The 22,562-nt window shown below is 55.9% G+C and overlaps 1 protein-coding gene across 1 annotated transcript in view; it reads right to left on the bottom strand.

Annotated features, from left to right (window-relative positions):
* LOC137385192 (palmitoyltransferase ZDHHC5-like) overlaps nucleotides 1-22,562 on the bottom strand; it is a 102,376-nt gene that overhangs the window by 1,873 nt on the left and 77,941 nt on the right. Inside the window, exon 12 of the mRNA XM_068060179.1 lies at nucleotides 1,777-2,684. Coding sequence (XP_067916280.1) covers nucleotides 1,777-2,684 — 908 coding nt within the window. The remainder of the gene's footprint in view (nucleotides 1-1,776; nucleotides 2,685-22,562) is intronic.

Below are 22,562 nucleotides of genomic sequence, written 5' to 3'. Positions count from 1 at the left end.
TGCTCCCAGGACAGGTACAGTATGGGTGAGATACAGTGTAGAGCTCCCTCTACATTACCCTGACAGTGTGTCCTCCCCACTTTATACCCAGTGTCAGCATCGAGTGCTCCCAGGACAGGTACAGTACGGGTTAGATACAGTGTAGAGCTCCCTCTACATTACCCTGACAGTGTGTCCTCCCCCACTTTATACCCAGTGTCAGCATCGAGTGCTCCCAGGACAGGTACAGCACGGGTTAGGTACAGTGTAGAGCTCCCTCTACATTACCCTGACAGTGTGTCCCCCCCACTTTATACCCAGTGTCAGCATCGAGTGCTCCCAGGACAGTTACAGCACGGGTTAGATACAGTGTAGAGCTCCCTCTACATTACCCTGACAGTGTGTCCCCCCCAGTTTATACCCAGTGTCAGCATCGAGTGCTCCCAGGACAGGTACAGTACGGGTTAGATACAGTGTAGAGTTCCCTCTACATTACCCTGACAGTGTGTCCCCCCCCCCCCACTTTATACCCAGTGTCAGCATCGAGTGCTCCCAGGACAGGTACAGTACAGGTTAGATACAGTGTAGAGCTCCCTCTACATTACCCTGACAGTGTGTCCCCCCCACTTTATACCCAGTGTCAGTATCGAGTGCTCCCAGGACAGGTACAGTACGGGTTAGATACAGTGTAGAGCTCCCTCTACATTACCCTGACAGTGTGTCCCCCCCACTTTATACCCAGTGTCAGTATCGAGTGCTCCCAGGACAGGTACAGTACGGGTTAGATACAGTGTAGAGCTCCCTCTACATTACCCTGACAGTGTGTTCCCCCCACTTTATACCCAGTGTCAGCATCGAGTGCTCCCAGGACAGGTACAGTGTAGAGCCATAGTGTCAGCATCAAGCGCTTACAAGGGGTCAGTGAACAGTGAGCAGGAAGAGAGAGAGAAACTTGCATTTCTATCGTACTTTCACCACCTCAGGACTTCCCCAAAGAACTTCACAGTAAATGAATTAGTTTTGCCAAGCACAGTTACCACTGTAATGTAGGGAAATGCAGCAGCCAATTTACACCCAGCAAGACCCCACAAACAGCAATGTGATAAATTACCAGACCAACAGCATTTCAGTGGAGTTGCTGGAGGGATAAATATCAACCCCACAACATCCTATTCTTTTTCCAACAGTGGCCGTGGGATCTTATACAATTCTACGTCACCATTTAGCATCTCATCCAAAGGACGGTCGGTATTACTGGTCCTAGCTTTTTTATTCTAGATTTATTTAATTAACTGGATTTTAATTCACAAACTGTTCTGATGGGATATGAACTCAGGCCTCTGGATCACTAGTGCAGCAGCGTCATGTCCAATATTCTTGCAAGAGTTAGGGATGTTTTCCCCTCCTGGCTGGAGACGCTGAGGGAATTGAGGGACATGGGGATAGGGCAGGAATGTGAAGTTTAGGTAGATGATCGGCCATGATCTTAGTGACTGCAGGAGCAGGCTCGACGAGCCGAATGGCTTCTTCCTGCTCCTGTTTCTTGAGGCGAGGGACCTGCTGAGCCACGGCTGGCACTGCTGGTCGGAGCTTACTGTGAGCAAATTGGGCATTTCCCAACATTATTTTAAATTCTTTTTTCATGGGATGAGTGTTGCTGGCAAGGCCAGTATTATATTTCAATAAATACTTCAAACAAAAACAAAAATCCTCAGATTGATTGGCTGTGAAGTATTTTGACATATCCCAAGGTGCTGCAGACAGTGCGCGACTGCGTTCAAATGAGATGGCACTTACTTGGGAGCCAACAGTGGGTGCGTCGTTGCCAGCACTTCGCTGGTCTCCAGCGCGGCGCCATACGGAGGCCTTGCAACCACATAGGACGTTGACTTGCCTAGGGTGGAACCAGGAGGGGCTGGGGCCTCAGGGGAGCACAGGGAGCGGACCCTGGGAGCATGTGTTCCGCCCTCCGAGACCCTGGAGAAGCGTGGGGGCTGGGGAGCGGCCGCCCCCGACTGCGAGGAGGAGGAGGAAGGGGGGGCCGGAGGAGGTGCAGTTCGCTGGGTCGGACTCCTGAGACCTGGCGTGTGCCTGGCATCATCCGAGGTGGTGCCGACCCTGGCGTGGTGGTGGTGGTGGTGGTGGTAGGCAGTGCCAGTGGGCGCTTCCTCCGGCCGCAGCAGCTTCTCCCGCTCCTGCCGTGACCGGCTGTCGGAACAGGAGATGGTGGGGGGCTCCCGGGGGCTGCGGGGAGGGGGTCCGTAGCCCACTGGGGGCGGGTAGCGGTGGAGGTCCGCCTCCCTCTGCTGGGCAATCTTGGCCGACATGAAGGGAGAGTGGTAGCCCAGTGGCTCGGGACCCAGTACCGGGCAAGGAGACTCAGCCTCGGGGCTGCCCAAAGGGGTGGCCATGCTGTCGTAGGACAGGCTCCCATTGCGGGTCTGGTTGGCTAGGCTCTTGTAGGAGGTAGTGGTGGTGCCCTCAGAGCGGATGGACTGCAGGTGGCTCATTTCGAAGCCTCCGCCATGGGCCGACTTGAGGCTGGACGAGCGTGAGCCGTTGGAGACAGGCTCGAACTGGAAGCTCTTGTAGGTGGTGGGCGAGCGGCAGTCGTCTGACTCCAGGTTGGGCTCCGACTTGTAGATCTGGCTCCTGCTGCTCTCGTCGATGGGCGCAGGCTCCTTCACAGCCTCGCCTCTGGAAATCTGGGTCACAAAAAAAGAACACACTTCAATATCACATCCAACTTTATCACTTTGTAGTTAATAGCGCTGGAAATGTACTAGAATGGTATCAGGAATGAAGGACATCAGAGACTGGAGAAGGTGCAATTTACTCAGATTTAAAAACAGAGGAAACTGAACCAAGGGAAGAAAAATGCTGAGTGGTTGCTCCAAAGCTGCTGTGGTGCTGCAGGGCAGTTAGGAATGTTGGTGCCTTGGAGCTGTGAGGCTGTTTAAATGCTGCTGCTGCTGCTGCTGTTAGCACAGGTATGAGGACTTGCAGTTTCTGGTGTTGCAAATGGTCAGTGGTGACAAGTAGCTTTAAAGTGCCTGACAGGATAGAGCAGGGCAAACAGATTCAATAGGAGCTTTCAAAAGGGAATGTCATAAACAGTTGATGCAGAAAAAAAAAGGAAGGATATGGGAAAAGAGCAGGGAATGGGACCAACTGGATTAAAATCGGGGGATGCTCAAGAGGGCAGAATTGGAGGAGTGCAGAGATCTCGGAGGGTTACAGGGACTGGAGGAGGTTACAGAGATAGGGAGGATTGTAGGGGCTGGAGGAGGTTACAGAGATGGGGAGGGTTGGAGGGGCTGGAGGAGGTTACAGAGATAGGGAGGGTTGGAGGGGCTGGAGGAGGTTACAGAGATGGGGAGGGTTGGAGGGGCTGGAGGAGGTTACAGAGATGGGGAGGGTTGTAGGGGCTAGAGAAGGTTACAGAGATGGGGAGGGTTGGAGGGGCTGGAGGAGGTTACAGAGATGGGGAGGGTTGGAGGGGCTGGAGGAGGTTACAGAGATGGGGAGGGTTGTAGGGGCTGGAGAAGGTTACAGAGATGGGGAGGGTTGGAGGGGCTGGAGGAGGTTACAGAGATAGGGAGGGTTGTAGGGGCTGGAGAAGGTTACAGAGATGGGGAGGGTTGTAGGGGCTGGAGAAGGTTACAGAGATGGGGAGGGTTGTAGGGGCTGGAGAAGGTTACAGAGATGGGGAGGGTTGGAGGGGCTGGAGGAGGTTACAGAGATAGGGAGGGTTGTAGGGACTGGAGGAGGTTACAGAGATGGGGAGGGTTGTAGGGGCTGGAGAAGGTTACAGAGATGGGGAGGGTTGGAGGGGCTGGAGGAGGTTACAGAGATAGGGAGGATTGTAGGGGCTGGAGAAGGTTACAGAGATGGGGAGGGTTGTAGGGGCTGGAGAAGGTTACAGAGATGGGGAGGGTTGGAGGGGCTGGAGGAGGTTACAGAGATAGGGAGGTTTGTAGGGACTGGAGGAGGTTACAGAGATGGGGAGGGATGCAGGGGCTGGAGGAGGTTACAGAGATGGGGAGGGTTGGAGGGGCTGGAGGAGGTTACAGAGATGGGGAGGGTTGTAGGGGCTGGAGAAGGTTACAGAGATGGGGAGGGTTGGAGGGGCTGGAGGAGGTTACAGAGATAGGGAGGGTTGTAGGGACTGGAGGAGGTTACAGAGATGGGGAGGGATGCAGGGGCTGGAGGAGGTTACAGAGATGGGGAGGGTTGGAGGGGCTGGAGGAGGTTACAGAGATAGGGAGGGTTGTAGGGACTGGAGGAGGTTACAGAGATGGGGAGGGATGCAGGGGCTGGAGGAGGTCACAGAGATGGGGAGGGGCTGGAGGAGGTTACAGAGATAGGGAGGGTTGGAGGGGCTGGAGGAGGTTACAGAGATAGGGAGGGTTGTAGGGACTGGAGGAGGTTACAGAGATGGGGAGGGATGCAGGGGCTGGAGGAGGTTACAGAGATAGGGAGGGTTGTAGGGACTGGAGGAGGTTACAGAGATGGGGAGGGATGCAGGGGCTGGAGGAGGTTACAGAGATGGGGAGGGTTGCAGGGGCTGGAGGAGGTTACAGAGATAGGGAGGGTTGTAGGGACTGGAGGAGGTTACAGAGATGGGGAGGGTTGGAGGGGCTGGAGGAGGTTACAGAGATGGGGAGGGTTGGAGGGGCTGGAGGAGGTTACAGAGATAGGGAGGGTTGGAGGGGCTGGAGGAGGTTACAGAGATGGGGAGGGTTGGAGGGGCTGGAGGAGGTTACAGAGATGGGGAGGGTTGTAGGGGCTGGAGAAGGTTACAGAGATGGGGAGGGTTGGAGGGGCTGGAGGAGGTTACAGAGATGGGGAGGGTTGGAGGGGCTGGAGGAGGTTACAGAGATGGGGAGGGTTGTAGGGGCTGGAGAAGGTTACAGAGATGGGGAGGGTTGGAGGGGCTGGAGGAGGTTACAGAGATAGGGAGGGTTGTAGGGGCTGGAGAAGGTTACAGAGATGGGGAGGGTTGTAGGGGCTGGAGAAGGTTACAGAGATGGGGAGGGTTGTAGGGGCTGGAGAAGGTTACAGAGATGGGGAGGGTTGGAGGGGCTGGAGGAGGTTACAGAGATAGGGAGGGTTGTAGGGACTGGAGGAGGTTACAGAGATGGGGAGGGTTGTAGGGGCTGGAGAAGGTTACAGAGATGGGGAGGGTTGGAGGGGCTGGAGGAGGTTACAGAGATAGGGAGGATTGTAGGGGCTGGAGAAGGTTACAGAGATGGGGAGGGTTGTAGGGGCTGGAGAAGGTTACAGAGATGGGGAGGGTTGGAGGGGCTGGAGGAGGTTACAGAGATAGGGAGGTTTGTAGGGACTGGAGGAGGTTACAGAGATGGGGAGGGATGCAGGGGCTGGAGGAGGTTACAGAGATGGGGAGGGTTGGAGGGGCTGGAGGAGGTTACAGAGATGGGGAGGGTTGTAGGGGCTGGAGAAGGTTACAGAGATGGGGAGGGTTGGAGGGGCTGGAGGAGGTTACAGAGATAGGGAGGGTTGTAGGGACTGGAGGAGGTTACAGAGATGGGGAGGGATGCAGGGGCTGGAGGAGGTTCCAGAGATGGGGAGGGTTGGAGGGGCTGGAGGAGGTTACAGAGATAGGGAGGGTTGTAGGGACTGGAGGAGGTTACAGAGATGGGGAGGGATGCAGGGGCTGGAGGAGGTCACAGAGATGGGGAGGGTTGGAGGGGCTGGAGGAGGTTACAGAGATAGGGAGGGTTGGAGGGGCTGGAGGAGGTTACAGAGATAGGGAGGGTTGTAGGGACTGGAGGAGGTTACAGAGATGGGGAGGGATGCAGGGGCTGGAGGAGGTTACAGAGATAGGGAGGGTTGTAGGGACTGGAGGAGGTTACAGAGATGGGGAGGGATGCAGGGGCTGGAGGAGGTTACAGAGATGGGGAGGGTTGCAGGGGCTGGAGGAGGTTACAGAGATAGGGAGGGTTGTAGGGACTGGAGGAGGTTACAGAGATGGGGAGGGTTGGAGGGGCTGGAGGAGGTTACAGAGATAGGGAGGGTTGTAGGGACTGGAGGAGGTTACAGAGATAGGGAGGGTTGTAGGGGCTGGAGAAGGTTACAGAGATGGGGAGGGTTGGAGGGGCTGGAGGAGGTTACAGAGATGGGGAGGGTTGGAGGGGCTGGAGGAGGTTACAGAGATAGGGAGGGTTGTAGGGACTGGAGGAGGTTACAGAGATGGGGAGGGTTGCAGGGGCTGGAGGAGGTTACAGAGATGGGGAGGGTTGCAGGGACTGGAGGAGGTTACAGAGATAGGGTTGTAGGGACTGGAGGAGGTTACAGAGAAAGGGAGGGTTGTAGGGGCTGGAGGAGGTTACAGAGATAGGGAGGGTTGTTGGGGCTGGAGGAGGTCACAGAGATGGGGAGAGTTGTAGGGACTGGAGGAGGTTACAGAGATAGAAGGTTGTAGGGACTGGAGGAGGTTACAGAGATAGGGAGGGTTGTGGGGACTGGAGGAGGTTACAGAGATAGGGAGGGTTGTCGGGACTGGAGGAGGTTGCAGAGATGGGGGAGTTGTAGGGACTGGAGGAGGTTACAGAGATAGGGAGGGTTGTAGGGACTGGAGGAGGTTACAGAGATAGGGAGGGTTGTCGGGGCTGGAGGAGGTTACAGAGATGGGGAGGGTTGTTGGGACTGGAGGAGTTTACAGAGATAGGGAGGGTTGTGGGGGCTGGAGGAGGTTGCAGAGATAGGGAGGGTTGCAGGGGCTGGAGGAGGTTACAGAGATAGGGAGGGTTGGAGGGGCTGGAGGAGGTTACCGTGATAGGGAGGGTTGTAGGGGCTGGAGGAGGTTACAGAGATAGGGAGGGATGTAGGGGCTGGAGGAGGTTACAGAGATAGGGAGGGTTGGAGGGACTGGAGGAGGTTACAGAGATAGGGAGGGTTGTCAGGGCTGGAGGAGGTTACAGAGATAGGGAGGGTTGTAGGGGCTGGAGGAGGTTACAGCGATAGGGAGGGTTGCAGGGACTGGAGGAGGTTCCAGAGATGGGGAGGGTTGGAGGGACTGGAGGAGGTTACAGAGATAGGGAGTGTTGTAGTGGCTGGAGGAGGTAACAGAGATAGGGAGTGTTGTCGGGGCTGGAGGAGGTTACAGTGATAGGGAGGGTTGTAGGGGCTGGAGGAGGTTACAGAGATAGGAAGGGTTGTAGGGGCTGGAGGAGGTTACAGAGATAGGGAGGGTTGTAGGGGCTGGAGGAGGTTACAGAGATAGGAAGGGTTGTAGGGGCTGGAGGAGGTTACAGAGATAGGGAGGGTTGTCGGGGCTGGAGGAGTTTACAGAGATAGGGAGGGTTGTAGGGGCTGGAGGAGGTTACAGAGATAGGGAGGGTTGTAGGGGCTGGAGGAGGTTACAGAGATAGGGAGGGTTGTAGGGGCTGGAGGAGGTTACAGAGATAGGGAGGGTTGTAGGGGCTGGAGGAGGTTACAGAGATAGGGAGGGTTGTAGGGGCTGGAGGAGGTTACAGTGACAGGGAGGGTTGTCGGGACTGGAGGAGGTTACAGAGAAAGGGAGGGTTGTAGGGGCTGGAGGAGGTTACAGAGATAGGGAGGGTTGTCGGGGCTGGAGGAGGTTACTGAGATGGGGAGAGTTGTAGGGACTGGAGGAGGTTACAGAGATAGAGGGTTGTAGGGACTGGAGGAGGTTACAGAGATAGGGAGGGTTGTCGTGGCTGGAGGAGGTTACAGAGATAGGGAGGGTTGTCGTGGCTGGAGGAGGTTACAGAGATAGGGAGGGTTGTAGGGACTGGAGGAGGTTACAGAGATAGGGAGGGTTGTAGGGACTGGAGGAGGTTACAGTGATAGGGATGGTTGTAGAGGCTGGAGGTGGTTACAGAGATAGGGATGGTTGTCGGGGCTGGACGAGGTTACTGAGATAGGGAGGGTTCGAGGGGCTGGAGGAGGTTACAGAGATAGGGAGGGTTGTAGGGACTGGAGGAGGTTACAGAGATAGGGAGGGTTGTAGGGGCTGGAGGAGATTACAGAGATGGGGAGGGTTGTAGGGACTGGAGGAGGTTACAGAGATAGAGAGGGTTGTAGGGACTGGAGGAGGTTACAGAGATAGGGAGGGTTGTCGAGACTGGAGGAGGTTACAGAGATAGGGAGGGTTGGAGGGACTGGAGGAGGTTCCAGAGATGGGGAGGGTTGTAGGGACTGGAGGAGGTTACAGAGATAGGGAGGGTTGTCGGGGCTGGAGGAGGTGACAGAGATAGGGAAGGTTGTAGGGGCTGGAGGAGGTTACAGAGGTAGGGAGGGTTGGAGGGACTGGAGGAGGTTACAGAGAGAGGGAGGGTTGTCGGGGCTGGAGGAGGTTACAGAGATAGGGAGGGTTGTAGAGACTGGAGGAGGTTACAGAGATAGGGAGGGTTGTAGGGGCTGGAGGAGGTTACAGCGATAGGGAGGGTTGCAGGGACTGGAGGAGGTTCCAGAGATGGGGAGGGTTGTAGGGACTGGAGGAGGTTACAGAGATAGGGAGTGTTGTAGTGGCTGGAGGAGGTAACAGAGATAGGGAGTGTTGTCGGGGCTGGAGGAGGTTACAGTGATAGGGAGGGTTGTAGGGGCTGGAGGAGGTTACAGAGATAGGAAGGGTTGTAGGGGCTGGAGGAGGTTACAGAGATAGGAAGGGTTGTAGGGGCTGGAGGAGGTTACAGAGATAGGGAGGGTTGTCGGGGCTGGAGGAGTTTACAGAGATAGGGAGGGTTGTAGGGGCTGGAGGAGGTTACAGAGATAGGGAGGGTTGTAGGGGCTGGAGGAGGTTACAGAGATAGGGAGGGTTGTAGGGGCTGGAGGAGGTGACAGAGATAGGGAGGGTTGTAGGGGCTGGAGGAGGTTACAGAGATAGGGAGGGTTGTAGGGGCTGGAGGAGGTTACAGTGACAGGGAGGGTTGTCGGGACTGGAGGAGGTTACAGAGAAAGGGAGGGTTGTAGGGGCTGGAGGAGGTTACAGAGATAGGGAGGGTTGTCGGGGCTGGAGGAGGTTACTGAGATGGGGAGAGTTGTAGGGACTGGAGGAGGTTCCAGAGATAGAGGGTTGTAGGGACTGGAGGAGGTTACAGAGATAGGGATGGTTGTCGGGACTGGAGGAGGTTCCAGAGATAGGGAGGGTTGTAGGGACTGGAGGAGGTTACAGAGATAGGGAGGGTTGTAGGGACTGGAGGAGGTTACAGAAATGGAGAGAGTTGTAGGGGCTGGAGGAGGTTACAGAGATCGGGAGGGTTGTAGGGACTGGAGGAGGTTGCAGAGGTAGGGAGGGTTGTAGGGGCAGGAGGAGGTTACAGAGATAGGGAGGGTTGTAGGGACTGGAGGAGGTTACAGAGATGAGGAGGGTTGTCGGGACTGGAGGAGGTTACAGAGATGGGGAGGGTTGTAGGGACTGGAGGAGGTTACAGAGATAGGGAGGGTTGTAGGGGCTGGAGGAGGTTACGGAGATAGGGAGGGTTGTAGGGGCTGGAGGAGGTTACAGAGATAGGGAAGGTTGTAGGGACTGGAGGAGGTTACCGAGATAGGGAGGGTTGTCGGGGCTGGAGGAGATTACAGAGATAGGGATGGTTGTAGGGGCTGGAGGAGGTTACAGAGATAGTGAGGGTTGTAGGGGCTGGAGGACGTTACAGAGATGGGGAGTGTTGCAGGGACTGGAGGAGGTTAGAGAGATGGGGAGGGTTGTAGGGGCTGGAGGAGATTACAGAGATGGGGAGGGTTGTAGGGACTGGAGGAGGTTACAGAGATAGGGAGGGTTGTAGGGACTGGAGGAGGTTACAGAGATAGGGAGGGTTGTCGGGACTGGAGGAGGTTACAGAGATAGGGAGGGTTGGAGGGACTGGAGGAGGTTCCAGAGATGGGGAGGGTTGTAGGGACTGGAGGAAGTTACAGAGATAGGGAGGGTTGTCGGGGCTGGAGGAGGTGACAGAGATAGGGAAGGTTGTAGGGGCTGGAGGAGGTTACAGAGGTAGGGAGGGTTGGAGGGACTGGAGGAGGTTACAGAGATAGGGAGGGTTGTCGGGGCTGGAGGAGGTTACAGAGATAGGGAGGGTTGTAGAGACTGGAGGAGGTTACAGAGATAGGGAGGGTTGTAGGGGCTGGAGGAGGTTACAGCGATAGGGAGGGTTGCAGGGACTGGAGGAGGTTCCAGAGATGGGGAGGGTTGTAGGGACTGGAGGAGGTTACAGAGATAGGGAGTGTTGTAGTGGCTGGAGGAGGTAACAGAGATAGGGAGTGTTGTCGGGGCTGGAGGAGGTTACAGTGATAGGGAGGGTTGTAGGGGCTGGAGGAGGTTACAGAGATAGGAAGGGTTGTAGGGGCTGGAGGAGGTTACAGAGATAGGGAGGGTTGTAGGGGCTGGAGGAGGTTACAGAGATAGGAAGGGTTGTAGGGGCTGGAGGAGGTTACAGAGATAGGGAGGGTTGTCGGGGCTGGAGGAGTTTACAGAGATAGAGAGGGTTGTAGGGGCTGGAGGAGGTTACAGAGATAGGGAGGGTTGTAGGGGCTGGAGGAGGTTACAGAGATAGGGAGGGTTGTAGGGGCTGGAGGAGGTTACAGAGATAGGGAGGGTTGTAGGGGCTGGAGGAGGTTACAGAGATAGGGAGGGTTGTAGGGGCTGGAGGAGGTTACAGTGACAGGGAGGGTTGTCGGGACTGGAGGAGGTTACAGAGAAAGGGAGGGTTGTAGGGGCTGGAGGAGGTTACAGAGATAGGGAGGGTTGTCGGGGCTGGAGGAGGTTACTGAGATGGGGAGAGTTTTAGGGACTGGAGGAGGTTCCAGAGATAGAGGGTTGTCGGGACTGGAGGAGGTTACAGAGATAGGGAGGGTTGTCGTGGCTGGAGGAGGTTACAGAGATGGGGAGGGTTGTCGTGGCTGGAGGAGGTTACAGAGATTGGGAGGGTTGGAGGGGCTGGAGGAGGTTACAGAGATAGGGAGGGTTGTAGGGACTGGAGGAGGTTACAGAGATGGGGAGGGTTGCAGGGGCTGGAGGAGGTTACAGAGATGGGGAGGGTTGGAGGGGCTGGAGGAGGTTACAGAGATAGGGAGGGTTGTAGGGACTGGAGGAGGTTACAGAGATGGGGAGGGTTGCAGGGGCTGGAGGAGGTTACAGAGATGGGGAGGGTTGCAGGGACTGGAGGAGGTTACAGAGATAGGGTTGTAGGGACTGGAGGAGGTTACAGAGAAAGGGAGGGTTGTAGGGGCTGGAGGAGGTTACAGAGATAGGGAGGGTTGTTGGGGCTGGAGGAGGTCACAGAGATGGGGAGAGTTGTAGGGACTGGAGGAGGTTACAGAGATAGAAGGTTGTAGGGACTGGAGGAGGTTACAGAGATAGGGAGGGTTGTGGGGACTGGAGGAGGTTACAGAGATAGGGAGGGTTGTCGGGACTGGAGGAGGTTGCAGAGATGGGGGAGTTGTAGGGACTGGAGGAGGTTACAGAGATAGGGAGGGTTGTAGGGACTGGAGGAGGTTACAGAGATAGGGAGGGTTGTCGGGGCTGGAGGAGGTTACAGAGATGGGGAGGGTTGTTGGGACTGGAGGAGTTTACAGAGATAGGGAGGGTTGTGGGGGCTGGAGGAGGTTGCAGAGATAGGGAGGGTTGCAGGGGCTGGAGGAGGTTACAGAGATAGGGAGGGTTGGAGGGGCTGGAGGAGGTTACCGTGATAGGGAGGGTTGTAGGGGCTGGAGGAGGTTACAGAGATAGGGAGGGATGTAGGGGCTGGAGGAGGTTACAGAGATAGGGAGGGTTGGAGGGACTGGAGGAGGTTACAGAGATAGGGAGGGTTGTCAGGGCTGGAGGAGGTTACAGAGATAGGGAGGGTTGTAGGGGCTGGAGGAGGTTACAGCGATAGGGAGGGTTGCAGGGACTGGAGGAGGTTCCAGAGATGGGGAGGGTTGGAGGGACTGGAGGAGGTTACAGAGATAGGGAGTGTTGTAGTGGCTGGAGGAGGTAACAGAGATAGGGAGTGTTGTCGGGGCTGGAGGAGGTTACAGTGATAGGGAGGGTTGTAGGGGCTGGAGGAGGTTACAGAGATAGGAAGGGTTGTAGGGGCTGGAGGAGGTTACAGAGATAGGGAGGGTTGTAGGGGCTGGAGGAGGTTACAGAGATAGGAAGGGTTGTAGGGGCTGGAGGAGGTTACAGAGATAGGGAGGGTTGTCGGGGCTGGAGGAGTTTACAGAGATAGGGAGGGTTGTAGGGGCTGGAGGAGGTTACAGAGATAGGGAGGGTTGTAGGGGCTGGAGGAGGTTACAGAGATAGGGAGGGTTGTAGGGGCTGGAGGAGGTTACAGAGATAGGGAGGGTTGTAGGGGCTGGAGGAGGTTACAGAGATAGGGAGGGTTGTAGGGGCTGGAGGAGGTTACAGTGACAGGGAGGGTTGTCGGGACTGGAGGAGGTTACAGAGAAAGGGAGGGTTGTAGGGGCTGGAGGAGGTTACAGAGATAGGGAGGGTTGTCGGGGCTGGAGGAGGTTACTGAGATGGGGAGAGTTGTAGGGACTGGAGGAGGTTACAGAGATAGAGGGTTGTAGGGACTGGAGGAGGTTACAGAGATAGGGAGGGTTGTCGTGGCTGGAGGAGGTTACAGAGATAGGGAGGGTTGTCGTGGCTGGAGGAGGTTACAGAGATAGGGAGGGTTGTAGGGACTGGAGGAGGTTACAGAGATAGGGAGGGTTGTAGGGACTGGAGGAGGTTACAGTGATAGGGATGGTTGTAGAGGCTGGAGGTGGTTACAGAGATAGGGATGGTTGTCGGGGCTGGACGAGGTTACTGAGATAGGGAGGGTTCGAGGGGCTGGAGGAGGTTACAGAGATAGGGAGGGTTGTAGGGACTGGAGGAGGTTACAGAGATAGGGAGGGTTGTAGGGGCTGGAGGAGATTACAGAGATGGGGAGGGTTGTAGGGACTGGAGGAGGTTACAGAGATAGAGAGGGTTGTAGGGACTGGAGGAGGTTACAGAGATAGGGAGGGTTGTCGAGACTGGAGGAGGTTACAGAGATAGGGAGGGTTGGAGGGACTGGAGGAGGTTCCAGAGATGGGGAGGGTTGTAGGGACTGGAGGAGGTTACAGAGATAGGGAGGGTTGTCGGGGCTGGAGGAGGTGACAGAGATAGGGAAGGTTGTAGGGGCTGGAGGAGGTTACAGAGGTAGGGAGGGTTGGAGGGACTGGAGGAGGTTACAGAGAGAGGGAGGGTTGTCGGGGCTGGAGGAGGTTACAGAGATAGGGAGGGTTGTAGAGACTGGAGGAGGTTACAGAGATAGGGAGGGTTGTAGGGGCTGGAGGAGGTTACAGCGATAGGGAGGGTTGCAGGGACTGGAGGAGGTTCCAGAGATGGGGAGGGTTGTAGGGACTGGAGGAGGTTACAGAGATAGGGAGTGTTGTAGTGGCTGGAGGAGGTAACAGAGATAGGGAGTGTTGTCGGGGCTGGAGGAGGTTACAGTGATAGGGAGGGTTGTAGGGGCTGGAGGAGGTTACAGAGATAGGAAGGGTTGTAGGGGCTGGAGGAGGTTACAGAGATAGGAAGGGTTGTAGGGGCTGGAGGAGGTTACAGAGATAGGGAGGGTTGTCGGGGCTGGAGGAGTTTACAGAGATAGGGAGGGTTGTAGGGGCTGGAGGAGGTTACAGAGATAGGGAGGGTTGTAGGGGCTGGAGGAGGTTACAGAGATAGGGAGGGTTGTAGGGGCTGGAGGAGGTGACAGAGATAGGGAGGGTTGTAGGGGCTGGAGGAGGTTACAGAGATAGGGAGGGTTGTAGGGGCTGGAGGAGGTTACAGTGACAGGGAGGGTTGTCGGGACTGGAGGAGGTTACAGAGAAAGGGAGGGTTGTAGGGGCTGGAGGAGGTTACAGAGATAGGGAGGGTTGTCGGGGCTGGAGGAGGTTACTGAGATGGGGAGAGTTGTAGGGACTGGAGGAGGTTCCAGAGATAGAGGGTTGTAGGGACTGGAGGAGGTTACAGAGATAGGGATGGTTGTCGGGACTGGAGGAGGTTCCAGAGATAGGGAGGGTTGTAGGGACTGGAGGAGGTTACAGAGATAGGGAGGGTTGTAGGGACTGGAGGAGGTTACAGAAATGGAGAGAGTTGTAGGGGCTGGAGGAGGTTACAGAGATCGGGAGGGTTGTAGGGACTGGAGGAGGTTGCAGAGGTAGGGAGGGTTGTAGGGGCAGGAGGAGGTTACAGAGATAGGGAGGGTTGTAGGGACTGGAGGAGGTTACAGAGATGAGGAGGGTTGTCGGGACTGGAGGAGGTTACAGAGATGGGGAGGGTTGTAGGGACTGGAGGAGGTTACAGAGATAGGGAGGGTTGTAGGGGCTGGAGGAGGTTACGGAGATAGGGAGGGTTGTAGGGGCTGGAGGAGGTTACAGAGATAGGGAAGGTTGTAGGGACTGGAGGAGGTTACCGAGATAGGGAGGGTTGTCGGGGCTGGAGGAGATTACAGAGATAGGGATGGTTGTAGGGGCTGGAGGAGGTTACAGAGATAGTGAGGGTTGTAGGGGCTGGAGGACGTTACAGAGATGGGGAGTGTTGCAGGGACTGGAGGAGGTTAGAGAGATGGGGAGGGTTGTAGGGGCTGGAGGAGATTACAGAGATGGGGAGGGTTGTAGGGACTGGAGGAGGTTACAGAGATAGGGAGGGTTGTAGGGACTGGAGGAGGTTACAGAGATAGGGAGGGTTGTCGGGACTGGAGGAGGTTACAGAGATAGGGAGGGTTGGAGGGACTGGAGGAGGTTCCAGAGATGGGGAGGGTTGTAGGGACTGGAGGAAGTTACAGAGATAGGGAGGGTTGTCGGGGCTGGAGGAGGTGACAGAGATAGGGAAGGTTGTAGGGGCTGGAGGAGGTTACAGAGGTAGGGAGGGTTGGAGGGACTGGAGGAGGTTACAGAGATAGGGAGGGTTGTCGGGGCTGGAGGAGGTTACAGAGATAGGGAGGGTTGTAGAGACTGGAGGAGGTTACAGAGATAGGGAGGGTTGTAGGGGCTGGAGGAGGTTACAGCGATAGGGAGGGTTGCAGGGACTGGAGGAGGTTCCAGAGATGGGGAGGGTTGTAGGGACTGGAGGAGGTTACAGAGATAGGGAGTGTTGTAGTGGCTGGAGGAGGTAACAGAGATAGGGAGTGTTGTCGGGGCTGGAGGAGGTTACAGTGATAGGGAGGGTTGTAGGGGCTGGAGGAGGTTACAGAGATAGGAAGGGTTGTAGGGGCTGGAGGAGGTTACAGAGATAGGGAGGGTTGTAGGGGCTGGAGGAGGTTACAGAGATAGGAAGGGTTGTAGGGGCTGGAGGAGGTTACAGAGATAGGGAGGGTTGTCGGGGCTGGAGGAGTTTACAGAGATAGAGAGGGTTGTAGGGGCTGGAGGAGGTTACAGAGATAGGGAGGGTTGTAGGGGCTGGAGGAGGTTACAGAGATAGGGAGGGTTGTAGGGGCTGGAGGAGGTTACAGAGATAGGGAGGGTTGTAGGGGCTGGAGGAGGTTACAGAGATAGGGAGGGTTGTAGGGGCTGGAGGAGGTTACAGTGACAGGGAGGGTTGTCGGGACTGGAGGAGGTTACAGAGAAAGGGAGGGTTGTAGGGGCTGGAGGAGGTTACAGAGATAGGGAGGGTTGTCGGGGCTGGAGGAGGTTACTGAGATGGGGAGAGTTTTAGGGACTGGAGGAGGTTCCAGAGATAGAGGGTTGTCGGGACTGGAGGAGGTTACAGAGATAGGGAGGGTTGTCGTGGCTGGAGGAGGTTACAGAGATGGGGAGGGTTGTCGTGGCTGGAGGAGGTTACAGAGATTGGGAGGGTTGTAGGGACTGGAGGAGGTTACAGTGATAGGGATGGTTGTAGGGGCTGGAGGTGGTTACAGAGATAGGGATGGTTGTAGGGGCTGGACGAGGTTACAGAGATAGGGAGGGTTCGAGGGGCTGGAGGAGGTTACAGAGATAGGGAGGGTTGTAGGGACTGGAGGAGGTTACAGAGATAGGGAGGGTTGTAGGGGCTGGAGGAGGTTACGGAGATAGGGAGGGTTGTAGGGGCTGGAGGAGGTTACAGAGATAGGGAAGGTTGTAGGGACTGGAGGAGGTTACCGAGATAGGGAGGGTTGTAGGGGCTGGAGGAGATTACAGAGATAGGGAGGGTTGTAGGGGCTGGAGGAGGTTACAGAGATAGGGAGGGTTGTCGGGGCTGGAGGAGGTTACCGAGATAGGGAGGGTTGTAGGGGCTGGAGGAGATTACAGAGATAGGGAGGGTTGTAGGGGCTGGAGGAGGTTACAGCGATAGGGAGGGTTGCAGGGACTGGAGGAGGTTCCAGAGATGGGGAGGGTTGTAGGGACTGGAGGAGGTTACGGAGATAGGGAGGGTTGTTGGGGCTGGAGGAGGTTACAGAGATAGGGAAGGTTGTAGGGACTGGAGGAGGTTACCGAGATAGGGAGGGTTGTAGGGGCTGGAGGAGATTACAGAGATAGGGAGGGTTGTAGGGGCTGGAGGAGGTTACAGCGATAGGGAGGGTTGCAGGGACTGGAGGAGGTTCCAGAGATGGGGAGGGTTGTAGGGACTGGAGGAGGTTACAGAGATAGGGAGTGTTGTAGTGGCTGGAGGAGGTAACAGAGATAGGGAGTGTTGTCGGGGCTGGAGGAGGTTACAGTGATAGGGAGGGTTGTAGGGGCTGGAGGAGGTTACAGAGATAGGAAGGGTTGTCGGGGCTGGAGGAGTTTACAGAGATAGAGAGGGTTGTAGGGGCTGGAGGAGGTTACAGAGATAGGGAGGGTTGTAGGGGCTGGAGGAGGTTACAGAGATAGGGAGGGTTGTAGGGGCTGGAGGAGGTTACAGAGATAGGGAGGGTTGTAGGGGCTGGAGGAGGTTACAGAGATAGGGAGGGTTGTAGGGGCTGGAGGAGGTTACAGTGACAGGGAGGGTTGTCGGGGCTGGAGGAGTTTACAGAGATAGAGAGGGTTGTAGGGGCTGGAGGAGGTTACAGAGATAGGGAGGGTTGTAGGGGCTGGAGGAGGTTACAGAGATAGGGAGGGTTGTAGGGGCTGGAGGAGGTTACAGAGATAGGGAGGGTTGTAGGGGCTGGAGGAGGTTACAGAGATAGGGAGGGTTGTAGGGGCTGGAGGAGGTTACAGAGATAGGGACGGTTGTCGGGGCTGGAGGAGGTTACTGAGATGGGGAGAGTTTTAGGGACTGGAGGAGGTTCCAGAGATAGAGGGTTGTCGGGACTGGAGGAGGTTACAGAGATAGGGAGGGTTGTCAGGGCTGGAGGAGGTTACAGAGATAGGGAGGGTTGTAGAGACTGGAGGAGGTTACAGAGATAGGGAGGGTTGTTGGGGCTGGAGGAGGTTACAGCGATAGGGAGGGTTGCAGGGACTGGAGGAGGTTCCAGAGATGGGGAGGGTTGTAGGGACTGGAGGAGGTTACAGAGATAGGGAGTGTTGTAGTGGCTGGAGGAGGTAACAGAGATAGGGAGTGTTGTCGGGGCTGGAGGAGGTTACAGTGATAGGGAGGGTTGTAGGGGCTGGAGGAGGTTACAGAGATAGGAAGGGTTGTCGGGGCTGGAGGAGGTTACAGAGATAGGGAGGGTTGTAGGGGCTGGAGGAGGTTACAGAGATAGGGAGGGTTGTCGGGGCTGGAGGAGTTTACAGAGATAGAGAGGGTTGTAGGGGCTGGAGGAGGTTACAGAGATAGGGAGGGTTGTAGGGGCTGGAGGAGGTTACAGAGATAGGGAGAGTTGTAGGGGCTGGAGGAGGTTACAGAGATAGGGAGGGTTGTAGGGGCTGGAGGAGGTTACAGAGATAGGGAGGGTTGTAGGGGCTGGAGGAGGTTACAGTGACAGGGAGGGTTGTCGGGACTGGAGGAGGTTACAGAGAAAGGGAGGGTTGTAGGGGCTGGAGGAGGTTACAGAGATAGGGAGGGTTGTCGGGGCTGGAGGAGGTTACTGAGATGGGGAGAGTTTTAGGGACTGGAGGAGGTTCCAGAGATAGAGGGTTGTCGGGACTGGAGGAGGTTACAGAGATAGGGAGGGTTGTCGTGGCTGGAGGAGGTTACAGAGATGGGGAGGGTTGTCGTGGCTGGAGGAGGTTACAGAGATTGGGAGGGTTGTAGGGACTGGAGGAGGTTACAGTGATAGGGATGGTTGTAGGGGCTGGAGGTGGTTACAGAGATAGGGATGGTTGTAGGGGCTGGACGAGGTTACAGAGATAGGGAGGGTTCGAGGGGCTGGAGGAGGTTACAGAGATAGGGAGGGTTGTAGGGACTGGAGGAGGTTACAGAGATAGGGAGGGTTGTAGGGGCTGGAGGAGGTTACGGAGATAGGGAGGGTTGTAGGGGCTGGAGGAGGTTACAGAGATAGGGAAGGTTGTAGGGACTGGAGGAGGTTACCGAGATAGGGAGGGTTGTAGGGGCTGGAGGAGATTACAGAGATAGGGAGGGTTGTAGGGGCTGGAGGAGGTTACAGAGATGGGGAGGGTTGTCGGGGCTGGAGGAGGTTACCGAGATAGGGAGGGTTGTCGGGGCTGGAGGAGATTACAGAGATAGGGAGGGTTGCAGGGGCTGGAGGAGGTTACAGCGATAGGGAGGGTTGCAGGGACTGGAGGAGGTTCCAGAGATGGGGAGGGTTGTAGGGACTGGAGGAGGTTACGGAGATAGGGAGGGTTGTAGGGGCTGGAGGAGGTTACAGAGATAGGGAAGGTTGTAGGGACTGGAGGAGGTTACCGAGATAGGGAGGGTTGTAGGGGCTGGAGGAGATTACAGAGATAGGGAGGGTTGTAGGGGCTGGAGGAGGTTACAGCGATAGGGAGGGTTGCAGGGACTGGAGGAGGTTCCAGAGATGGGGAGGGTTGTAGGGACTGGAGGAGGTTACAGAGATAGGGAGTGTTGTAGTGGCTGGAGGAGGTAACAGAGATAGGGAGTGTTGTCGGGGCTGGAGGAGGTTACAGTGATAGGGAGGGTTGTAGGGGCTGGAGGAGGTTTCAGAGATAGGAAGGGTTGTAGGGGCTGGAGGAGGTTACAGAGATAGGGAGGGTTGTAGGGGCTGGAGGAGGTTACAGAGATAGGAAGGGTTGTAGGGGCTGGAGGAGGTTACAGAGATAGGGAGGGTTGTCGGGGCTGGAGGAGTTTACAGAGATAGAGAGGGTTGTAGGGGCTGGAGGAGGTTACAGAGATAGGGAGGGTTGTAGGGGCTGGAGGAGGTTACAGAGATAGGGAGGGTTGGAGGGGCTGGAGGAGGTTACAGAGATAGGGAGGGTTGTAGGGGCTGGAGGAGGTTACAGAGATAGGGAGGGTTGTAGGGTCTGGAGGAGGTTACAGTGACAGGGAGGGTTGTCGGGACTGGAGGAGGTTACAGAGAAAGGGAGGGTTGTAGGGGCTGGAGGAGGTTACAGAGATAGGGAGGGTTGTCGGGGCTGGAGGAGGTTACTGAGATGGGGAGAGTTTTAGGGACTGGAGGAGGTTCCAGAGATAGAGGGTTGTCGGGACTGGAGGAGGTTACAGAGATAGGGAGGGTTGTCGTGGCTGGAGGAGGTTACAGAGATGGGGAGGGTTGTCGTGGCTGGAGGAGGTTACAGAGATAGGGAGGGTTGTAGGGACTGGAGGAGGTTACAGAGAAAGGGAGGGTTGTAGGGGCTGGAGGAGGTTACGGAGATAGGGAGGGTTGTAGGGGCTGGAGGAGGTTACAGAGATAGGGAAGGTTGTAGGGACTGGAGGAGGTTACCGAGATAGGGAGGGTTGTAGGGGCTGGAGGAGATTACAGAGATAGGGATGGTTGTAGGGGCTGGAGGAGGTTACAGAGATAGTGAGGGTTGTAGGGGCTGGAGGACGTTACAGAGATGGGGAGTGTTGCAGGGATTGGAGGAGGTTAGAGAGATAGGGAGGGTTGTAGGGGCTGGAGGAGATTACAGAGATGGGGAGGGTTGTAGGGACTGGAGGAGGTTACAGAGATAGGGAGGGTTGTAGGGACTGGAGGAGGTTACAGAGATAGGGAGGGTTGTCGGGACTGGAGGAGGTTACAGAGATAGGGAGGGTTGGAGGGACTGGAGGAGGTTCCAGAGATGGGGAGGGTTGTAGGGACTGGAGGAGGTTACAGAGATAGGGAAGGTTGTAGGGGCTGGAGGAGGTTACAGAGGTAGGGAGGGTTGGAGGGACTGGAGGAGGTTACAGAGATAGGGAGGGTTGTCGGGGCTGGAGGAGGTTCCAGAGATAGGGAGGGTTGTCGGGACTGGAGGAGGTTACAGAGATAGGGAGTGTTGTAGTGGCTGGAGGAGGTTACAGTAATAGGGAGGGTTGTCGGGACTGGAGGAGGTTACAGAGATAGGGAGTGTTGTCGGGGCTGGAGGAGGTTACAGAGATAGGGAGGGTTGTCGGGGCTGGAGGAGTTTACAGAGATAGGGAGGGTTGTAGGGGCTGGAGGAGGTTACAGAGATAGGGAGGGTTGTAGGGGCTGGAGAAGGTTACAGAGATAGGGAGGGTTGTAGGGGCTGGAGGAGGTTACAGAGATAGGTAGGGTTGTAGGGGCTGGAGGAGGTTACAGAGATAGGGAGGGTTGTAGGGGCTGGAGGAGGTTACAGTGACAGGGAGGGTTGTCGGGACTGGAGGAGGTTACAGAGAAAGGGAGGGTTGTAGGGGCTGGAGGAGGTTACAGAGATAGGGAGGGTTGTCGGGGCTGGAGGAGGTTACTGAGATGGGGAGAGTTGTAGGGACTGGAGGAGGTTACAGAGATAGAGGGTTGTAGGGACTGGAGGAGGTTACAGAGATAGGGATGGTTGTCGGGACTGGAGGAGGTTCCAGAGATAGGGAGGGTTGTAGGGACTGGAGGAGGTTACAGAGATAGGGAGGGTTGTAGGGACTGGAGGAGGTTACAGAGATGGGGAGAGTTGTAGGGGCTGGAGGAGGTTACAGAGATCGGGAGGGTTGTAGGGACTGGAGGAGGTTACAGAGATAGGGAGGGTTGTAGGGGCTGGAGGAAGTTACAGAGATGGGGAGGATTGTAGGGACTGGAGGAGGTTACAGAGATAGGGAGGGTTGTAGGGGCTGGAGGAGGTTGCAGAGGTAGGGAGGGTTGTAGGGGCAGGAGGAGGTTACAGAGATAGGGAGGGTTGTAGGGACTGGAGGAGGTTACAGAGATGAGGAGGGTTGTCGGGACTGGAGGAGGTTACAGAGATGGGGAGGGTTGTAGGGACTGGAGGAGGTTACAGAGATAGGGAGGGTTGTCGGGGCTGGAGGAGGTTACAGAGATAGGGAGGGTTGGAGGAGGTTACAGAGATGGGGAGGGTTGTAGGGACTGGAGGAGGTTACAGAGATAGGGAGGGTTGGAGGGGCTGGAGGAGGTTCCAGAGATAGGGAGGGTTGTAGGGGCTGGAGGAGGTTACAGAGATAGGGAGTGTTGTAGGGACTGGAGGAGGTTAATGAGATAGGGAGTGTTGTAGGGACTGGCGAAGGTTAGAGAGATGGGGAGTGTTGTCGGGACTGGAGGAGGTTACTGAGATAGGGAGGGTTGTCAGGCAAGGGCCATGAGGGATTTGAGCAGGAGGGTATGGATTTTCAACTGGAGAAATTCAGGGACCGAGACCAATGTCTATCAGTGAGTGTCGGTGGTGTGGTTGAGGGGGGTGTGAGTGGGGGGACTTTGGGTGAACAGAAACCACGCCCCCTGCAACACCACCACCCCCCCCTCCCCCCCAGCCCACCTCCCCTTCCCGGACTTGCAAATGGAGGCTGCAGGAGAACAGAACTGCTTTGCCACATATTGGGAACAGAAGGTGCAGGTTTAAAGCAAGACAATTTCAAACCTCTGACAACAGGAGGCTCTGCTTCTGAGTCACAACCCGCTGGGTCATCGAAAATAGGAGCAGGAGTAGGCCATTCGGCCCTTCGTGCCTGCTCTGCCATTCAATCCAATCATGGCTGATGGTCCAAACTCAGTACCCTGTTCCCGCTTTCTCCCCGTATCCCTTGATTCCTTCAGCCCTAAGAACTATATCTAACTCTTTCTTAATTTATATTTAATGATTTGGCCTCAACTGCTTTCTGTGGTAGAGAATTCCACAGGTTCACCACTCTCTGGGTGAAGAAATGCCTCCTCATCTCAGTCCTAAATGGCTTACCCCTTATCTTTCGACTGTTACCCCTGGTCCTGGACTCTCCCGCCATCGGGAACATCCTTCCTGCATCTAGTCCGTCCAGAATTTTATAGGTTTCTATGAAATCCCCTCTCATTCTTTTAAACTCTAGCGAATACAAGCCGAAACAACCCAATCTCTCTTCATATGTCAGTCCTGCCATCCCAGTCTGGTAAACCTTCGCTGCACTCCCTCCATAGCAAGAACATCCTTCCTCAGATAAGGAGACCAAAACTGCACACAATATTCCAGATGTGGTCTCACCAAGGCCTGGTATAATTGCAGCAAGACATCCTTGCTCCTGTACTCAAATCCTCTTGCAATGAAGGCCAACATACCGTTTGCCTTCTTAACTGCCCGCTGCACCTGCATGCTTACTTTCAACGACTGGTGCACAAGGACACCCAGGTCTCGCTGCACCTCCCCCTTTCCCAATCTATCGCCATTCAGATAATAATCTGCCTTTCTATTTTTGCCACCAAAGTGGATAACCTCAC

The sequence above is a fragment of the Heterodontus francisci genome, chromosome 28 (assembly GCF_036365525.1).
Source record: "Heterodontus francisci isolate sHetFra1 chromosome 28, sHetFra1.hap1, whole genome shotgun sequence".
In the NCBI taxonomy this organism is placed as follows: Eukaryota; Metazoa; Chordata; class Chondrichthyes; order Heterodontiformes; family Heterodontidae; genus Heterodontus; species Heterodontus francisci.
The sequence above is the reverse complement of the archived record's forward strand: the minus strand, read 5'-3'. Positions and strand labels throughout refer to the sequence as shown.